Below are 17,622 nucleotides of genomic sequence, written 5' to 3' on the forward strand. Positions count from 1 at the left end.
ATTAAATTAAATTAAATTAAATTAAATTAAATTAAATTAAATTAAATAATAATAATAAAATACAATTAAATCCATTTGACACATTTGTAATATTACAAAATGGAGAGATTAGACTATGCTGGAAATTATGATCGTAAAGTGCCCACCACTGGTTAATTCGAAGGTGGGTACAAAAGGAGGTCTTGTAGGGGGGTATCAAAGAACATCAGGGGAATTTGGAAAGAACGGGTCATACAAAACCAGATTGAATTGGTATGCATGCGCACGCACACACACGCACACACGCATGAATTCAAAGCATAAGGTTACAGATATTTTTAGGAATGGCTCGGTAAGAGTCAATAATGCAATTTAATCTCGAGTGCTCGTGTGCAAGCTTGCTCTGGGAGTTCTGGTACCTCTCTGGTCCAACATGCCTGCCACACCCTTGCGGTCGAATCGCAGAACGCTCACATACACTCAGTCGCGAGAGATGCCTCGGATGAGATGAGCTACACCTGGAGGTCCAACAGCAAAGCCGTCGGTGAGAGCAGAGCCAGCACCGGTCGTCACAATCCAAGTTTGACACATTTCAAGTTAATTAGTGCACAATCCCTATTTAAAGCCATGTCCGCCGGTGCTGGATTACGTCGCTCGTATGCCTTAACATGTGTTCCTCATTTAAATTACAGCTTGGAAAACTTTGGAAGTTGGTGTGAAAATATCGCTCTAATTGCTCTTCTCTTTCTTGTACAAACATTACCCAGGAATCTTTTCGTTGAATAACAGATCCACATTTTTCGGTGACATTTTCACACGCACAAAAAAAAATAATAATAATAATGATAATAAATTGCTGCAGAGTCAGCTGGCGCGAGCATTCGCAAAGCTGATTTGTAACAAGTACAAGAACATACAAGGACCAAAGTGTGTTTTCAAAAGTTTTGGGGGCGAAATCTGGTCTCCTTTTGGAAGTGCTCAATTATACTAGTGTGTTTTTTATTGTGAACGTTAGGCATTTGCAAAAACAGCGGATATATATAAAAAAAAAAAAAGTTTACACAACCAAGTTCAAACAAGTTTTTGTGAGCTAAAAATAAAAAGGACAGAACTCATTCTCCCTCAATTAATGCAACCACTAACACGAGAAACTCCATTGAAGTTTTTCAAAATCTGTTCAAGATTATAAAAAAAAAATATTTATCAAATAACATGGTTGCATAAGTGTACACACCCTTCTAGAACTGGGATGAGGCTGTGGGCAGAATTAAATAATCACATTCAAACTCACACCTGCCACCATTTAAAGTGCCTCTGCCTAACCCCAAATGATTTTCTGATGTTCTAGAAGGCTTTTCCTGGCTTTTTTTCTGTTTTCTAACAGTAAACTAGAAGGTGTTGGGCTAACAATGCCGTAATTGTTATTAAAAACAGTTAATAATTCGAAGACACCAGTTGCAGTTGAAAAAAAAAAAAAACATCGCTAAAGCATGATGCTGCCACCGTCATCACTTTCTTTTGGCAGCGAGCAATGATGTTTGCACAAAACAAAAAAGGTCCAAAAAAGTAAAAAAAAGAAAAAAAAGGCTTTGAGACGATTTATCTTCATATTATGTGTGTGTGTTTTTTATTTTATTTTTTTTTAAATAGTATCACAACAAGCTGGCATTCGAACAGGGGTGTGTAGACTTTTTCTATCCACTGCACACCATACTGTGTATGAGGACACATGGGAAAAAAGAAGGCAAAATGGAGAAATTATGCAATAGTCCAGCTTTATTTTCCACTCTTGTGGAAATATGACAGCCGAGTCGTCCACTAAATTTTTGCCTCAATTGCTTGAAGACATAATGAATCAAAAATCAGCTTGCCAGAAATAAGAGCACAATATCGAGCAACGAATCGATTGTCATACCTCTCCCTAACACTAATTCATCCAAGAATTGTCTGGGTGGGTTCAAAATGTCTTGGTTAGTTGGAATTAACTCTTAGATGTTGTTAATTAAGACGGTTATGCAATAAAATCGTGCTTCTCGGGTGGAAACAAAACACAACACACGGGCACAGCAGTGAGGAACTAACACCCACCGACCCTCCCCATCGACCGGGGCGAACAAGTGTGCCAATGCCAGGCAGCATCCACTCAGCTTAAGTGTCCTTGGGCAAGACGTCCTGCCATGTCTGCATAGGTCAATTACCCCGAGGGGGGGGGGGGGGGGGGTCAAATATGCATTATGATTATGACAGAATACTACTTATAAGCCATCCATGCCACTCTCACCTATCCTATCGCCACCGTCACCCCAGTCACGGCGTAATATCACTGAATCAAGATGTGTGTGTGTGTGTGTGTGTGTGTGTCTACACGTGTCTGTGTGTGCTTAACCACACCGCTCCGTATCAACCTCCACCATCGTGAGTTGAGGGGTTGCGGTTCCTAGAGAAGCACTTTACTTAAATTAGACTCTCAACGGCTCCACACGCAGGTGTCAGCCTAGGCATGCATGTGTGTGTTTGCGTACTCGGGGTGTGTGCGGGGGTGTGCGGGTGTGTGCGTGTGTGTGTGCGAGGAGACTAAACAAGACAGAGGATCGGCAGACAGCGAGCGCAACAAGGGAGCAAGCAGAGAGGGGAGAGGATTGGAGGCTGTGATGAAGACAGAGAGATGAGAATAACCTAGTGTGACCTTATTTCCGAGCGGCTTTCCCTCCCCTTCTCATATTCCTTCATTTCAGTCATATTTACACAGGAATAAAAAAAAATAAAAAAAAGATTATTGGAGAGAGTCATTGAGATGAAATTAAAGATGAGCTGAAGAATAAGGGAATGGAGGAAAACAAATGAATTTTAAATGAGAGCAATTTTATAGTAAATCACTGGTTTGAATTATGTGTACACTAAAAAAGTAGAATGAAAGTTCCAAAAAATACAAAAAACACATTTTACAAAAAAAGAATAACATTTTATTTATTTATTTTTTTTACAATAAAATTTTATTTTATTTTTTTTACAGTGTAGATTTAAAAAAAAATGTGTAGTCAAAAATCCAAATTATATTCAGGCATTGCAGAATTTAAAGTAAAAACTTTGATGGTTTTAGTCACACTGCAATTTTTTTTTTTAACTCTTTCACAGGAAGGAAAATATGTGTTTTGGTAATTGCATTTCAGCAAAAATATGCACATATTTAACTTATAATGATAGCGCTGGCTAACAATGCGACTAATGCCCTTTCAAAGCCTCACACAATCAACCTTAGCCACAAAATTGGGCACACTTGAACACTCAAACAACATCGCTGCCTTTATAAAAAAATTAAAAAAATTATGCTCAGTGATGACAAGCAACAATTCACCGAACAATACGATATTGTTCGGGGTTGTTTAATACGGCACCGAGTTGTTTTTAGCATTTTGCACCAGAGCCAAAGAGCAAACTTCCTTCCAAAGTTCCTTTACGCTACTTTAACAATTAACCGATTCATCAAGTTAGCATTTTAGAGATAAGAAAGCGTCGGGAAACACACAATATATTAAAAAAAAAAATGTGGGTACTTTTTCAGTCCCATTATTTCATATATGCAAATTCAAAGTAACGTGCTTCGTATATTTATCCGTCTCCATACTGTGATAATGGGCTCTTCTATACACTGCAAGCCATTAAGCGAGAAGCTTCACTTACTCACTGCGAGTGCCTATTAAACAGATTTAAGAGAACATTTCCTCAACACGATGTAACAGTCCCAAAATTTCCACGTTCAAAAAAAAAAAAAGTGTAAACTTCCCTCCATTTTAGCGTTGATCAGCAAACCAGATGTGTTGCTTGAGAAATACTTTCCCGCTTGCCACACTTCTTCATTCCAATTTTTCTTTTTTTTTTTTCTGAATGCACGTTTTGAATATAGATAACGTGACTTTTTAGCCGGCTTTGCCAAATAAGGCAAAAATATTGGAAAGGATAAAAGATGATTTGAATCAAGTATAGGCACTTCTTCACAAACACACGCATTCACAAACCACGTGTGCGTGTGTGTGTGTGTGTGTGTGTATAGGCAAAAATCAGACTCCATACCTCAAGCACACGCTTCCAAACATTACAAAAACACAGATCAAAACAACTGAGGAAGGCAGTGGGCGGTTATTAAAGAGACAAGAAGAAGAAGTACAGACACTTTAGCGGCAATCAAAGCGGCGCGCGAGGAAAGACGGCGAGGAAAAAAGGGGAGAAAGGCTGCGAGACACATGCGCAAGAGGAGAGTTTCGCTTTTAATCAGCCCCAATCCAAAATTTAGACAGGCACACGTAGAGGCACAAGGAGCCCCGTTGGGATTAGGACCTCGGCTGCGTGTGTGTGGGTGTGTGTGTGTGTGTGTGTGTCCCGTGAGACTGATTAGCCATGAATGACTGATGACGGATCTTTGTTGTTGTTGATCTTTTTTTTTTCTGCTCTCTCTAGCTGTTTTTTCCCTCACTAGTCGCAGCCTGTGCGAGAGCGCGCACACACACGCACACGCACACGCACAGCTCCATGTATATTCAACAAAGGCTCCTGAATATACTTAATGCTTTCATGTGTGTCACTGTGTAACGATCCATGCTGTTCCACACAGCTGCTTCTCTCTATTTCAGACTCCCCAACACTGATACGCACACGACGACGTACTACCTATTTAATATCTACCTGTCTGTCACACCAATCTGTTCCGTCTGCATGACGGTACAACGATGAAGAAACCTCCAGCGATCGGGGGATGCGTTTTAATCCTCACCTCCAGATGAACCTCACGCGTGAACCTCACGCGCGACCCTCCCCCCCTCCTCCATCCATCTGAGCCCCTGACAGCAAAACAAACTGGACATAGACCCGCTTGAATGGAAGCTATTATAATATGAATGGGGCAAACAGCTGAAATGAATGAAGGAGAGAGGCGGAACACAAGAAAAGCATCAAACAAGTCCACTCGAGTGTCCGTGAGTCAGGCCCCTAAATGTGACCTTGAGGTGGATTAAAAAAAAAAAAAAAACAACAACCACAAAAAAAGGGCCGGCCAGTCTCAGGTGTCATCCGACTGAGATAAGGTGATCGTTTTGTGGTGTGTGCGTCTTTTCAAGACGGCGGTGAGTGTGGCGAGGGGGCTGTGACATCATACCCCACTCGGCACTCCCCCGCGCAAACTAATGTCGTCCCTCGGTCACGTAGCGTAAGCAGGGGGATTGCTTTGACCCCCCGTGACAAAGACAAGAGCCCATAAAATTGTGATTGCAAATACACACACACACACACACACACTCACATTTTTCACTGATTGCGGCACTTTCATATCAGAAAGAGCAGCGACATTAAAAAACAAACAAAAAAAAACACTTTGTATTGCATTTGTAAATAAACAACTAGCACGGTCTTTGAAAGATTGGATTTTTCAGGCCTTACGTCACTTTCATGTATTCTTATAATCTTACAAGAAAATGTCTGAACTTATGAAGCAAAATAGGTAAAGGTGTCATCGGGAACTTGTTGAAAAATAGATGTTAAAAGTGCTGCCTTATAAAAGAGCACACCCACACACACACATATATATATATATATATATATATATATATATATATATATATATATATATATATATATATATAGATATATATATATATTCTTATTTTTCTCTTGTGGTTTAGAGAAATTCTGGAAATATTGATCTGAAAATTCAATAAAAAGTAAAAACTTGACCTATACTTAAAAAAAATATACATTTACATTACATGTAAAAAGAAGTCATTTTGGACTTACTACAGATGACTAAAGTAGTCCTATGAATGGTCAAAAAAATATTACTTTATAGCCACAAAAAAAAAATACTTTATATCTTAACATTTCACAAAAACTGCATACAGCACCTGCAGGTTGGACTGTTTGTCTCCATTCATCCAGACAACAATTTTTAAGGTTTAAAAACAATCACAGCTCCAATTCTCTCTGAAGTCATTTGATGGTGCTCCTACACCAAAACTCATCCCAACATGGCACTGGAGAATATTATAACTTCTCCAAACTGCTCTCACATAAATGTCAAATTAGATCAAATTATTTCATTCCAGCATTTTGGTGCACTTTGTTGCATTCCACCAGTGGCCATGTGCAATTCGGCAATGGAAATCCACCAAAGAAAAAATATGAGGCAATGTGGAAGAGGAGAGAAATTGATTTGAAATCGGAGGAGAGCTGAGAGAAGGCGCTTTGCTTCCAACCGGGAGGAGACCGCGGGCATATGCGTGGGGTTAGATGGAGATGAGCCACATGTAAGAGGTGTGTGTGTGTGTTTCGGGGTGGGGGGTGTCAATTGAGGAGGTATGGGGAGGAGGTGAAGGAGGAAGAGCAGGGAGGCTCGAGGACCACTCGAAGGAGAGAGGAGAAAACGGCGAGCGAAGGGGAAGTGAAAGAGGGAAGTAGAAGGAGAAGAAGAGGAGGAGGAGGAGGAAGGGCGAGCATGTGGTGCAAGAGGAACGGGGCGGAGGGGAGGTCTGGCCTGTGAGAGAAGTGGGGAACACGGTGTGGGGGTGGGGGGGGGGGGGTGAGAGCGGAAAAGGAGCACATGGACAGAGAGAGTCTGGCACTTTCCATTCACATGCCAAATCATCAGATGGCGGCGTGCGTTCACAGCCCCGAGATGTTGAAACCGAGTGGGCCCGACTCCCTTCATATCACCACCGCAGACAATAAGCAGCTGTTCACATGTTGGATGAGAGTTGGAGGCCGGACAAAAGTCTTTCTGTCTTCCAAGCAAACGTGCCTGGGAACAAACATGCTCCTCACTCAAGACTTTGACATCAAAAAGGCTTTCGCTCAATATAGAATTGTATTTCAGTGGGCTTTCATTCATGTGACCCTTTGGGGGCTGACAGTTCGGTTTGTGGCGTTATTACCCTGGTCATCTCGATTTGATGCACATAAGTGGCACATTATGCGGCGTGATTTATGTTCAAACTCATGGTTCATTATTTTTTTTTCTTTGTGTAAATGAATTGTGAGGAGAGAGGGAATCACCGGGGGATATGTGACAGACCCACCCACTAGAGGTAAAATCATAATAAAGGATACAGTAAAACCATATACATACACACACACAGTATACAAATAAATATATATATATATATATATATATATATATATATATATATATATATATATATATATATATATATATATATATATTAACAAATAAAATAAATTATTTATTTCAATAATGTTTTGGTTTTATAGGCTAGGCTTACACTAAAATAAACGCAAACGCCTGTGGCCTTATCGCTTCAGGTTTTCATGTTTTTTAAAATATTTAAACATACATGTGGAGTACGCTTCTTAAGCACTGAACTTTCCTAGACACTGTACAAATAAATAAATAAATAAATAAATGAATATACAAACATATAAATGAATAAATATATAAATAAATAAATAAATATTCAAAAATATAGAAGCAAGTTTCATTTTTTCCCTTATAACTGCAGCCTTTGCGATTTGAAAATTGGATCCTACCACATCGAGACGTCGATTTGAATTCGATTAACGAATTAAAAATTCACCACCAAGCAGTGAGACGTTATGTAAAATAGAGAGCACACAATAGATAAGGCAAAACAATCCTTATTTGAATAAGCACCAGATTGTACACCTCCATATACTCATCTCCCGCCGTGACACTCCACAAAGTTTTTGTTGAAATTGGTTAAGAAGCTTACGCATAATCCCGCTAACGAACAAACAAATATGTACAGTATGTTTGAACAGAAGTGAGCTGACAGTTTGCCGCATCCAATGGCAGCTCAGCTGGCTGCAGCCTCCACCAGCTGTCTCCTCCCCACGGGGGGTCGTCTTGCGCGCCGCACCCGGGAAGTGCCCCCCGCGCCCTGGGCACAGTCGAGACGAGCCCGGCCTGTCTCAGACGTTCATCCGTTGCTGACTCATCTCACACATACACACCTCTCTCGCCCTTTCTCTCTCTCACTTTCACTTCCTGTCACTCTTGAGAGGCGGCGGAGACGCCAGCCCCAAGGAGACGGGGATGGCGGCCGGTGGGTGCCGTCAAGCGATTGTAATCCGACTGGATTACCAACCAGGTGGAAACATTCAGCCTCCTCACTCCCTCTGCCATCCCTCCCTCATTGGCATTCTCATTCATTTTTTACCAGCCTGTTCGTCTCCTTTGTACGATAGTCCACAACTATTCACTTTAGCTGACTCATAGTAACAAACAATACACGTGCATTGAGCGCTACTCCCAAGTCACGTGGTTTGGGCGGACGACGAAAAACACAAATTGTATTTTTTTGGGGGGGCGGGGGGTCTGAAAGAGTCATTTCATTTGCATCAACTTTAAAAGGCTCGTTCGCACAACAAAGCAAGCAAGTTGCTTGCTTCAAAACAATTTGCTCAGTTGTTTTTCCTGCTATCTTTAAATTGGGAGACAATATAAGGTACAGATGAGTTTCGTCAACTCTTATTTCTTTGTTGATAAATGTGGGGAAGGACAATTTTCACAACAGTAAAATTTTAAATATTTTGTTGAATTCCCCAATTTAAAATTGAATCTAAATTTGTAGACTAGACATTTTGAGTTCATCCAAATTATTTATTTAATTTTATAGCGTGTGTGTCAGTCGAAGAATAAAAGGGTGCGTCTCATTTGTGCTCCCTTGACTACCAACGCTGAGAAAACTTGTCCCAATTAGACATCGGGATCAAGACCAATGACCAGTCCATTCGCCGTGGAGGAACAGTGAATTGAAGCGCACCCCAAACATGACCGAGCACGAGGAGACGGCAGAGGAGCGAAGGTGTGCGTTGGAGGGCAGGAGAAGGGGGGGGGGCAATAGAGGCAAGAATGAGAGAGAGGGGGGGGGGGGCGAGAGAGGTGATGGAGAGGTTATCTGCTCCTACAGAAACATTGCGATTATGGTTTATTACTTTTTCAAAGCGTGCACGCGGCTTCGGATGTGCGTCTGTGTGTGCAGCTGCAACAAAAAGCTTCCCTTTGTGTGTGCGCGTGGGTGTGCGTGTCTTAGTAGGTCACACACGCACTCTCCCACACATCCACGGCCATGTAAACAAAACTGCTGTCTGGGAAGTAACACACCTGTTCAATGACAAGTTGCGCCACGCCCTCCATAATACTGCACACCTGTGCTACTGCAGGCTAAACCTTCACACGCACACACGCACGCACACGCGCACACTTGCACAGCCACTGCCCAGGGCTAACCACACAGAAAAGGGAAGAAAGAAACTGGAAGAACAGCACAGGGGGAGGAAATGAGGGGGCAGCGAGGAAGACAGAGACAAAGGCTTTCTTCCCATCGCTCCTATCAGTAATCAGAACGCCTGCGTAATATCATTAGGGGGTTTTATCAAATTGGGGGGGGGCTTGGGGCGCTGGTATGCGACCATCATTCCATCACCTTGTCAAGCGTGTCGATATTCAAGCAGACACCATGCTGATCTAAATAAGAGGCTTCAGAAGAATTGATGGATTGCATGCTTTTCCAGGGGTGGGATCCATTTTTTTTCCATACACTCAATTAGATGTTTTTGGGGGTTTTTTTTCGAAAAAAAAGGGGGAAGATGGTAGGAATTGTGTGGATGCTTTCCACACGCTGCCCTTCCTCCTCCTGTCCCAGTATGGCCAACTCTACCCCTTTAGTCAAGGCCTGGAGCCAGGCATACAGCTTGCTAAATCTCCAAGGGGGGCAGGCACAAAAGGTATAACACTCCCCCTCTCCAAACACACACACACACACACCTTAAAAAAAACTCACCTCCAAGCAAATACGCACATATAGGCAACCCCCATCGTCAAAACAGCAATCCTCTATGCCCGTCATGTCAGTCAAAAGCCCATCAGAGACATGCATGGAGAGTCTGAATATCTGCGAGCTCAATACAGTGTCATGCACCTTGAGACCCAGCGAGAGGCCCCCTTGAATATATTTCAATAGCATTATCAGACAGCATTACTATGCTTTCTCCCCCTCCGACATTACAGAATCAACTTTAAATTGGACCATAATGCATGTGAGCGAGCGGCGCTATCAGTCTTTGTGCAGAATAATCTGGTTAAAGCGTTATGCAGGTTAGAAGTGTGTTACTTTAAACAAGCCCATTTTACATGTATAAATGCTTTGCTGGGATTTTTTTTTTTTTGGGGGGGTGGTAGTTTTATTTGAAACAGGAGAAATACAGTACATTTGAATAGTAAATTTTACAATATTATGCCACGCACTAAGTCCACATGGCGTGGTTTATGAAATTATTCAGTGAATAATGATTATTAAATTATTATTATAATTATTATTTACACCATAACGCGGGTCTTACATAAGAGCAATGCATAATGTAACAACAACATTTAATTCATCATGAATTAAAATTAAATAGACGTTCGTAAATTGAAGGCACATTATTTTTAAACTAACGTGTCACTTTCGTGTCATATTCAATGACACATATTTTGAAAAATCTGAAATGTCAGATAAAAATAAAAAAGGATGTTTATTTAAAACAATAGAGCGAATGAGAGAAAAAATATACATGTGAGTGTGCATACATACAAATGTACATATACACATGAACTCACACACACACACATACATATGCAAATATGTATGCTGGTATACATGTATAAGTATAAATATGGTTAATTGAATAACATGGGCCATGTATATAAAAGATCCCATTCACTAGACAGACAGACAGACAGACAGATATGATTTGGAGTGTCTTAACAACTAATACATATGCAAATTAGATGAGCTAAGTGCATCCATACCATACAGCAGGTCTACATGAGAGAGTGTCTTGGTCCATTTTTAAAAAATCCGCTGCATTTGCAAACGTTAATTAATGAGGTCTCTCGTCAGACACATTCACGTACATCCAGTTAATCGCAGTACTTAAACGCTTATATGATTTGAAGTCGGATTCCCCCCCCCCTCCCAACACCTTTACACGCGGATATGAGCACACAGGAGGTACCTTCCCATCCCCCCACCTGCGCCCCCCCCCCCATCGAGACAGGATACCAAAGCTACTTGTTAAATCTAATGCATGCACTGTCAACCCATTCGCACCCCGTCACGTCGACGCTCAATATAGAAACCGGATTTTCTGGTATTACCCGCACCTCCATTAGGCAGAGCACCCCCACTTACGCACACATTTGCCCACCAGAACCGAACCAAAACCTTCACGTGAACACCTCGTGCACTGGGACGGGCGCGGTTAATAGCCTTAATTTGTCGTTTAATGGGAGGTGTAAGCAGTGGAATTACCCAATCTTAATTAATTACATCGAATGACAATGATGAGTACTTTACTAATTGATGAATCATATAAATGTATGACAAGATTATGCCAGTGGAAAACCTTTTTTTTAATCCACGCGTGTGAGAAATGGGTGTTTTGGAAATGGACTAAAAATATGATGTGGGATGTATTAATTAATTAATTAACTACAAAGTAGATGAGCCGTCTTTCCAACAGCCTGACGACAAGCAACCAAGTCACACAAACAGATGTCTTTTTCTGTCGAAGATCTTCAACGTACCAAAAGTTTGCTTTGCACTTATTTGAATCTATTTATTCCTCTTTTTTTTTTGCATTCACGTCCAGGAGAAAACAATTCAATTCCGTGCAAAACTGACCTGAGTGCGGAGCCATGGAGAGATGGGATGAGTAGTACTTCCTCGCCTGGAAGTGAGCCGGGTGCTGCACGGCGCTGTGGCCGCCCGGCGCCATCCGAGACGCGGCGCTGTGCACCAGCGCGCTCCGCTCCGTCAGGAGGTGGTGCGGAGGAGCGAAATCACGGCTTTCCATCCGGCCGAGAAGCGATAAATCCCAAATCCCAAGTCAAATCCGAAGGCACCGAAGGTCTCAGGCGCCCAGATGCAAATAATCCCCTTTATGAACTTCGGGATCCGCTCGCATTGAGCGGAGTTTTGGCTTGGCAGGGTGGAAAGTGAGTCCCCGTCATCTCCTACAAAGGAGAAGGCAGGAGACACGTCAAAGCTCTGACAATAATGAGTCAAGCTGGGATGGAGCCATGCAGAAAAGACTCGACTGACATACAGTCGCTGCTCATGTTCACGCGATAAACAAAATGAAAAAGATCTCACTTTTGAGGAAGGGGGGGGGCTACATTTACACGCTACGCGCACTAACGTCAATGAGAAACATCTTGTTGCAGGAGAAAGGTGAGCTGACGTCCTGTGAGCAACATTTGGCCCCAGCTTGCAATGTCTATTTTGCCCCCCTCCCTTAGTGCCGCACACTATAAGCTTCGTGCATGCATCTATCATATAAATAACGCCCCCCCCCCCTCGAGCCCCAACCCGGCTTGGATTGTCCAGAAATGGAAAACAATCTGGGCCAGCATGCAGATATGTATATATTATTATATGTATACAAAATTGTCGAAATGATCATTATTCTGAAATGTTACTCCCCCCCCCCACTCATCATGCTCAGACGTAATTTAGTTTACATTGAGAAAATTACATTTGTTCTCCCGCTTGTCATAAAGGGACGAAAACGATAAGAAAAAAAAATTAAGTGGTGCTTTCTGTATTATTTTAATTTATAAATTCATTTATGGCGTGTATTCCCTCAAACACATTTCATTTATTTTTTTTTCCCAGTAGCTGCACTGTGCTTGTTTCTTGTATGGCAACATCAATGAAACGGACACTTCCATCAACGTGGTGGCAAATGCCATGTGTGTGCAGCACACACGCAGCAAGCAGTGTAATCACAAATCAAATCACCTTTATGCCTCGCTGCGATGGGGAGCGTGGCAATAAACAGTGAAATAGTAGGAAATCATCGACTTTATATGTATGCCTTATAGCCCGGGTCATTTACTTAAATAGGGCTCCCTGTGACGCTCAGATGGGGAGTCATCTATTGGGCCTTTCAGTGTCCATCTAGAGCTGTTGATAGAACCTCCCAGGAACCGAAGAACAAAGAAAACAATTCTGGTTCAGGACTGAATCAAATGTTTTTTATGCTAAATAACACAAGCATGCACCAGACAACTTTTTAGGTCGAAGTGGGCACTTTTGAAGTTGCGTAACTTAATGCGTGTCGGTACTGTAAAGTAGATGCACGTGTAAAAAAAAAAAAAAACTCCGAGAGTGGTGCACGTTTGAAATATTCAACTCAAAGCATATTTTAATGATTTACTGTTATTTGCATGTGGAAAACGACAAATGTGATCACAAGAGCAAGAAATTGTGGGCCCGCTTCAGGAGCGCAAAATGGACCCTCCTTTGCTCCTGCGTGGGTTCGACACAATGGTCTTTCTCCACGGGACAGCGATCATAAACAACTATCCTCTGACATCACTCTATACGTTTTCAGTTTTTTTTTCTGCCTCCTGAGCCGTAAACACACGTCTTTGTGTTTACGTTTCTCGTAAACAGAGAGCCACTCGGACTACATTTGAACAAGCGGAATCTATGTCTCGTGTTATTGCACGGCCACGCAAAAACATCGGCGGGAGTGGATGTCGCACAGAAAAGTCAGAGAAAATGACCATTTGGAAGCAATGTACGTCGGGGTGTGCATGTGTGTGTGTGTGTGTGGGTCGGGAGGACTCAACAGACTGCCACGGACTCCATACACACACGCCTCCCCGTCACACACACTGAAATACGCACACACACACACACACACGCTCACAAACCTTTGCTATTACATTATTGTCAGATAAATAATTGCAACAAAAGTCAACAAGCGTCAAGATGAGTAAAAGTGACAAAAATCTGTATCTGGTACCGTGCTCATGCACCCACATGCACGAAAGCGGAATGCGAAACGAACTACAATTTACTAAACCTTTGGACAAAACGGTAGAAAATGCATTAAATTGCGAAGTGGCCCGAGTTAAAATGTAAAGCCATTACTTGCAACCATTCGGCAATAAAGTCAAGTCAAAACGCGTAACCGCGACACTAAATCCAGGGCGTTCAAGGGGGCCGGTTAAACGGGAAGACACAAGCCGAGCTGAGGTGCAGGAAACCCGGCGTCAGCACAGCCTTCGCATCGGGGGTGGATGGAGCATGGGGTGGAGGGTGGTGAGGGGGTCTTTTATTTTGGAGTAGGGCTCCCCCCCCAAAAAAAAAAAACCATATATGAACACAACAGCAAGTAAAATGTCTAAGAAATACAATATATAATTTTCTTTAAAAAAATAAATGACCGAATTAGACAGAAAAGCTTGAAAAGTGTAAAGAGTCCAAAAGTGGCACATCAGAAGAAATCTGCATTAGGCAACTGCACATTCTGTTTTGTAGTTAAAAAAAAACACATTGAAAACACTATCAAAGTCAATAAGTTTCATCTCCAACTACATATTGTGTTAAATTGATTTTCAAACACAATGCATCCTAGTCTGCTTTAAAAAAAAAACGCATTCAAACGTTTCGAGCAGGCGAGCCAGCTAAGAGTCCCATATTAGTGATGATAAAAAATATATATATCTATTAAAAAAAACACACACACATTTGCTACTTACTGGTAAGTTATATCCCTTGTCTGGCGAGTGGTGACTGAACAAAAAAGGAAGAGTATCACAGACGAACCCCCAAAAATCATGCAAAGTGAAAATCCCCGAGTCGCCGAGATGAAACATGTGGGATTGATTACATCCTATGCTGCTGCTGCGGCTGCTGTTGCTGCTGCTTGCTGCACACTGTGCTGTGCGCTCACTGGAGGTATGGCACAGACGCGCCGTAGAAGTTCGGGCTTGTAGTGAATCGAGACTCGTTCATGCAGCCGGGGACTCAGACACGCCGGGAGGAGGAGGAGGGGTGGGGTGGAGGAGGAGGAGGGGGGAGTCTGTGTACGGGGAGGGTGAACGCGCGCGCCTACTGGTTTGAGGACGACAATGTGAAAGCGTGCCCGTGAGGTAGCCCCCCCCCCCCGCCCCCCGCTGCAATACCACCGCACCTTCCTCCTCCATCCGCCCTTACCCCACCCTAGGTTTCTCTACACACACACACGCGCACGCACACACGCACACACACAAGCACACGCATATACAAGCACCCCCCCCAGGCCCGTCGTCGGTAAACACGCGTCACCATTGGCTGCCTATCCGAGCCAATGAGCATACTGCTGTAGCGGAGGAGGGAAATGGCTCAGGGTTTGATTTGAAGCCCTTCTTTGAGCACTGCATGGACACGAGTACGAAGAGGCCTTGCTTATTTCTCGACTAGTTTAAACATTGCATCGTCGTCTATAGCGTTTCGGAGAACTCATTCTCATTGGATGTTGACTATATAATGCATGATGGGTGTCAACCTAAGGCTCGGGGGCCAGATCTGGCCCAGGGAATCAGTAATGTGGCCCATGTTTTTGTTAATGGTGAATAAAATGTTATTGCTTGTGGAGATTATTTTCCCCGTGCTTGAAAGTTGCAATTTTTTTCATCTTCACACATTTTGTCTTTGCACCAAATTCCCAAAGCTGAGTTGAGTTTCTCAAATCATAAATTAGACACTAGTTGTACGGTATTTGGAAATATTTGCTTGCCGCTATTGCATGATTTTTTTATTTATTTTATATTGCATTTTTTGTTTAAAAAAAAATAGAAGTACCCTAAGGCCCACAATGAAAATGAGTTTAACACTAAATGATGACACAGAGCGGCAATTGCAGGTCCAACCATCTGGTCGGGTTTGGTAAATTAGCCAATTTCACTCATTTCATATAATTCAGATATTAAATGTAAATAAGTAACTCAATCGGGTACTATTGTATCATAAATGTACACACTGTCAAACATGAAAATCGTGCATCCTGTTAACAATTGTGTTTTGGATCTTTTATTTTTACATACAATGGTGCGAAGTATGAGGAGAAGCCACCTGATTTTTTTTACTGTCCTTGTAACAATAGCAAAGTTGTATTCTATTCTTTTTTTCTTCTATGAAGTGGTTTGAAAATTCTTCATTTACTACAAATACGGTATCATCTGTTTTTCTGTCTATGCACTGACGTATAGTGACAAGCAGCGAATTTCTTCTTGAGACATTTTTTTTATTGCTATGACCATGACTGAGAATTTAAACTTATTAATTTGTGTGTCATCTATCTGCTACTCATCATTTTTTTACATTTAGGGATTTTTCCCCATTTATATTTACTTCATATTGGATTTGTATATAAAATGCAATCCAATACACGTTTTTAACTACAATTAACAAGAGATATAGCATTCTGTAATTTACTATGCTTGTGTATTATGTATAAAATTCAATAATAATAATTTTTAAAAATCATTAAAAATGGCAGTTGTAATGAAGTAATAAACTATGACCCAAATTTTATTCCCTGGGTATAATATGTCTTTTTTTTTACAATACTATATGTTCATCATTGTAGTGTGTTTCCTGCGATGTACTGCTCCACACTGAGAGGTAAACAAAAGGGTTCTTCTTTCTCTGCATCATCCTGAGCAGTTTACCACCCTGTTTTCTCAGGCATCAACATCGCAATGAGCCCCACCTGCCAGTCGGACCTCACCAAAAATCTTCCATCAAGCTGCCGTTTGCTGTCAAGCCGGCCGCCTATCAGTCAGTGGCCAACGCTACGACGACTCCTCCGCTATCATGGCGCCCCTGACCTACTCAACATGTTAATTAGCCCCATGAGTAAGCATCCTTGGATCCTTTGTAAGGCACTATATAAATCTAAACAATTATTGTTTTTATTGCGCGCAATTTCAAAGCACCACCAGAGTAAAGAATGTATTATTAAATGAATAGTTCACCTACAGTATCAACAAACATGTTAATCTTACTGAACTACATTCATCGTTGCACCTTAGACAAAGATGATTCTTATAATCAATGTAAAAAATAAATACACACAATACAACAAATGTTGACGGCTGTAAGTAAGAGTTTTTCAGCTGTCATTAACTAATTTAACTGAGAATCATTAGTCACTTGTTGCTATTATAGGAAATATAATATAGCAAAGCTAGCGTTATTTTGATGACATCAAAGCCGAGCCATCTTATTTTTCATTAGAGTAAAAGCACTATCAAGGTAAATAAAAGAGGGAAACTTTACGGTTCAGATTTTTTTTCCCATTGTGCCAAGTCATCTAATGCCATCTAACCCAACCACTTTTGTAAATAATTGACAGTAATGGGGAAAAAAATACTTTTGTATTTCAGGACATTTTGGAGTCTGCAACCTTTTTACATGTCTTTTTGTTGTTGTTGTTTTGTTTTAAAAAGGCTTTCACAATATGTCTGAAGTTTGACTAAAGTACCTCTGATCATTGGAGATAGATGGGTCCATCTGTATTTTTAAGATTTGAACATATAATTTGAATTTTGCTGTTTTATGGATTGATATCTGTCTGATTGTACACACACATACGCAAACGCATAAATATACACACACACACACACACACAAGCTGCCTTCACCACGACTGTCCTCGGGGTTAGCTTTCCCTATCCTTGAGTAATTTAGCCCATTAAAAGTGGAAGGATACGGCCTTTTATGTTTCCACGTCGAAATATATGAGCTGCTACGGGCCAGTACACGATGCAGTCCGGCTTTGTTTACACTGGCACTTGAAC

At 41.6% G+C, this 17,622-nt stretch overlaps 1 protein-coding gene across 5 annotated transcripts in view; it reads right to left on the reverse strand.

The window, feature by feature from the left end:
- The window catches only part of bahcc1b (BAH domain and coiled-coil containing 1b), an 87,754-nt gene that overhangs the window by 36,621 nt on the left and 33,511 nt on the right, over positions 1-17,622 (reverse strand). For 3 of the 5 annotated variants that reach the window (XM_088283850.1, XM_088283853.1, XM_088283851.1), the window contains one exon: positions 11,670-12,001. In XM_088283850.1, coding sequence (XP_088139976.1) covers positions 11,670-11,841 — 172 coding nt within the window. In that variant the 5' untranslated portion in view covers positions 11,842-12,001. Of the gene's footprint in view, positions 1-11,669; positions 12,002-12,885; positions 12,930-14,539; positions 14,812-17,622 lie in introns of those variants that run through there. The other 2 variants (XM_088283848.1, XM_088283852.1) reach the window with 2 other exon arrangements.

The sequence above is a fragment of the Idiotropiscis lumnitzeri genome, chromosome 20 (genome assembly GCF_059441095.1).
Source record: "Idiotropiscis lumnitzeri isolate Australia: NSW breed Sydney's pygmy pipehorse chromosome 20, RoL_Ilum_1.0, whole genome shotgun sequence".
In the NCBI taxonomy this organism is placed as follows: Eukaryota; Metazoa; Chordata; class Actinopteri; order Syngnathiformes; family Syngnathidae; genus Idiotropiscis; species Idiotropiscis lumnitzeri.